At 36.6% G+C, this 4176-nt stretch overlaps 1 protein-coding gene across 3 annotated transcripts in view; it reads left to right on the forward strand.

Moving 5' to 3' along the window:
• PPP1R12B (protein phosphatase 1, regulatory subunit 12B) overlaps positions 1-4176 on the forward strand; it is a 229418-nt gene that overhangs the window by 58490 nt on the left and 166752 nt on the right. For all 3 annotated transcript variants that reach the window (XM_012655952.1, XM_012655951.1, XM_012655953.1), the window contains exon 3: positions 3194-3312. In XM_012655952.1, coding sequence (XP_012511406.1) covers positions 3194-3312 — 119 coding nt within the window. The remainder of the gene's footprint in view (positions 1-3193; positions 3313-4176) is intronic.

The following is a 4176-nucleotide window of genomic DNA, read 5'->3' on the forward strand; positions in this document are numbered from 1 at the left end:
TAAATAAGTTCAAAATTTAACAATCTGTGGCTCAAAAAAATATTATCTTTAATGAAATAAATCTGTGAGAATTACTGTTTCCTCATATAAATTAGAAATATGAAAGTCTGACCATGAGAGAGATGATCTAGACCAGAATCTATTGCAGAGGGTGGTGGTTGTAGGGATGGCCTTCTTTAATTTATCTTTCATTATGCATGTCATTATTGGATAGCTTTTGACTTCATTGTCATTATTTACTTATTTACAGTATGTAGCATTGTTTTTTCCATAATGGAAAAGAATCCCATTGTTTGTGTTATCATTTTAGTTGCTTTACCTTAGGGCCAATAAAGACTATTTTAATGAGAGCAGCCCTCAGTCATCTCCTCATTTTTCTTTTTGTATCTTAAAGATCTTACACTTTATACCCTTATTCCCAGAATCATTAGGAACTCTAACTTTCAAGGGAATAGAAATGAATAAAGGCAAACTGGCTTTCCAGGAAGAATCTGAGTACATTCTATTTCATGTTCCATGATAATCTTTTTTTTGTCTCATATTTGAACTCAGTATGATACATCAAAAAAGGAGACATTTGGAGGCTGTTTTTTTCTCATTTTAAAATGAGTTTAGGCTTAATGCTAGTTAGCTGGGTGTTTTTACATTTTTATTATGAATAAGTATTTAACTTAGAGGCAGCAGATTGACCCAAAGGTACAGCATTTAATTTGGCTTTATAGTTTATTGAGATGCTAATTTATTCTGAGTTTTTGAATACATTTCGTGTCTTTTCTTCCTTCCTTAGAATAGTATCAAAAAGACCTTATATCAGTGATGAGTTAGGAAGGATAGGAAGTCTTTATTTTCCAAGGGCATATTTATTGAGCTAATAGCTATTTCTGAGCCTCTGGGCAACTATAAGAATTCTCAGGAATAAAGTAGATGTGACTTCATAGGTTGATATTTAATTCTTGTTCAGGTAGAAGTAAAACTAAAGATGTTTTTTACTTTTTATCTTAAAACTAGAGAAAATCAAAAAATGGAGAGCCAAATTACTTCCTAGAAACACGGCTTCTTGATCGTGGCCCAAAAGCACATCTGAAGAGGGAAAACAGAGGCCTGTGTACCCGAATGACATTGTGCCTGATCTAATAAGGGATGAAATAGATGTCAGAGCAGAGTGGTTAAGATGCTTCGTGTAATTCAAGCAGTATTTATGGAGTGCCAAGAGTAAAGAGAACGTGTCAGATGCCATGACAGTGACAATAGTGAGGAAGACACAGTTGTTGCCTTCAAGTGGCTTTCAGTCTAATGGAGTGGTTGCATCAAGGTACAGTGTAAGTCGTGACAGAGGTCCAGAGTTAGTGTTCGAGGGGCGGGGAAGAGGGAGGATGGGGTTAAAGGAAGAAAAGAGAAAATTCAGTTGGCGAAAACAGGCAAAGTCTTCATGAAGGGAAAAGCATTTTAAATGCACCTTGAAAGATGTGAAAGATTTCTACAAGGAAAAAGAGAAGGAAGAATGTTCCATCTAGTTAGAGGAAGCAACTTGAACTGTGAAAGAGAGCTGAGTGAGAGTGGGATGTATTTGCACATAATAAGTGGTTCAGTTTGATTACGGAGGACAGGGTACAGTTCAGTTCAATAAACATTTATTGAGTGCTTACCACGTATATTATTTGTACTTTGATTTTTCATGGTGGGGAAGGTGTAGTAGAATGTTCCTTTGGCCGGAGGGAGAGGAATCAAAAGAGAGGAGCTATTGAATATGTGGAAATGAAGGGGGCATAGATATCTATCTATCTGTCTGTCTATCAATACTGGTACTTGATAGTATCAAGAACACAGACAGAGGAGCTAGCCTTGCAATTGAATAAGGTCTGTCTTCCTGTGAGACTGAGAGAAGGAAAGAGATGGTTGAAAATTAGATGAATTGTGAATGCTTTTAAGCTTTATATATGTGGAGTTGATCTATAAATTTATAAACATTTATTGAGGCTCTATTATACCAGGTACTAGGCACTGGGAAAGCAGAAACATGGTCTAAATCTGATCTTCATCACTTCATTCTCCTCTGCCAACTCTTTGAATGCAATAGCCAATTATTGATTATCTTTTTAAAATCTCCTACATTGTCTAGAATGTGGTCCCTTGAACATAGTAGGGGACCAATAAATGTTTATGGAATTGTTGAATGGATTTAGTCTAATTTGAATAGTTTTTCTTTCTTCTGTAAATACTTTTGAGTATTTGATAGAAATGAGAACCTTAGCATTACTGGGGTTCTCACTGGCCCAAAAGTAGCTTGATCTAGAGGAAAGATGAACTGGACTTGAAGTCGAAATTGGGGCCATAGCCTCTGCCATTTGCCATTTGTGATTGTGAGAAAATTATTTATTAAATAACATGTAGGGACCTCAATTTCTTAAAGTGGTGGTAGTAATACCCACATTACCTACTTCATAATGTTGCCTAAGACTCATGATATAATTTTATGTGAAAGCACTTTGCAAATTAAAAAGGATCCAGGTAAGGCATTGAAATTAACAGACCTTTCTTTTTCAGGATCGATTATTCTATTTGGATTTAGAATCGAATTATATAACATTTTAATGTTTATTCTTCAATAATTTAGTTTCTTCTCAGAAGAAGATTTCATGTAGACGACTGATTGATAGGAGAGTTTTGCAGAGGCATAATTTAGACAGATTCATGCAAATTTTGACACATGCTTTATTCCTCTATTTTCATACCCACAATACTACTTATTAAACTCCAGTGCGGCACTGGGAAAGTTTTTGTGAGAATTATTTTTTTGCATATCTTCCTGGGGACTCTTTTTCATTCCTAATATTGCAAGTGCAGTAAGTCCTTTCGGAAACCTGTGTTTGCACGTTGGGGATGGTGGGTGAGTTTTAAGGCAGCATGCTTCCCTTATGGTATTATCTACTGGGAGTCAGAGGATGGGGGTTAGTAACGTGAGTGTGAAAGAAATTCTATTTGTTGGCATTGCTCTAGTCGGGAAATGGAGAAGCCTCCAGTGCTAATTATTGAAGGCTAATGGAGTTAGAAATTAATAATGGAATGCCTTGTCTGGGACCATATTTAAAACCCCCAAATAGAGGCTTTGCTGTACATTGAACCCCAGATGCATGAATATAAATTGATACTAGATTGACAGAGATAATATTGATCCTGAGTCTTGTCTGTACAGGTATTTCATTAACCACGGAGCCAGTGTGGGTATTGTCAACAGTGAAGGTGAAGTCCCCTCTGACCTTGCAGAAGAGCCAGCCATGAAGGATCTTCTTCTGGAGCAAGTAAAGAAGCAAGGTAACCTAGCAGATTGGCGGGGGCCAGGAGAGACTCTCAAACACTGCCACTTACAGAAATGAATCCATTTGCTGTATAGAGCCTTTCATTATCATATAACAGGAGAGGATTAGATCTGTCTGCACAGCACGAATCATCAGTTACCAGCGTGGATCCTCTTATAGTAATAACTCACACAAACATAGGCCAAATGCCAAAAGAATGACCAGTCATTCCTTGTTTTTGCCACTCTGAGGTTGTATAACCATTGTATGGTTTGTATGGTTAGGAGTGACCTGATGAGGAGCGTGAATGCTTCTTACTATGTGTATATATGGTATTGGATTTTGCTACACATTGTAGAATCCAGAGAAATGATGAGATATTGTGTAAATTTGAATATAGGCCAAATTCAGTTTGTGACTTTGCATCTTTTCCCTTGATGAGAGCTAAAAGTGGTGCTGGTAAAGATACTTATTGTAACCTCTGAAATTATCTTTAATCATACTAACCATGAAAATTATTCTGGTAGTTTGTTAAGGTGAGGAAGCTAACTTAGAAGAATATACTCTAAAAATGCTTATTCTTATTTTATAGGTTTAGAAGAGTCCATTTTACAGAATAGAGTGGGATTTTCCTACTGGAAACCCCTGGGTTCATTTAATTAAAAAAATATTGTGAATAATACTAGGGCAGAAAGCAAGGAGGACAGATCTTAGGAAATCTGCTAGAACCATCATAAAACTCTGTGGACATGATTTGTAGTGTTTTTTTAGTCTTTCTGCTAAACTGCCTTGCCCACAATCTGCAGTTCATCCCAAAGGATTTAACCTCCAGTGGCCTTTCCTTATATGAACTTTTAGTCAGGCAGGGCCAAATCTTGCC

The sequence above is a fragment of the Propithecus coquereli genome, unplaced genomic scaffold (genome assembly GCF_000956105.1).
Source record: "Propithecus coquereli isolate 6110/MARCELLA unplaced genomic scaffold, Pcoq_1.0 Scaffold491, whole genome shotgun sequence".
NCBI lineage: Eukaryota > Metazoa > Chordata > Mammalia > Primates > Indriidae > Propithecus > Propithecus coquereli.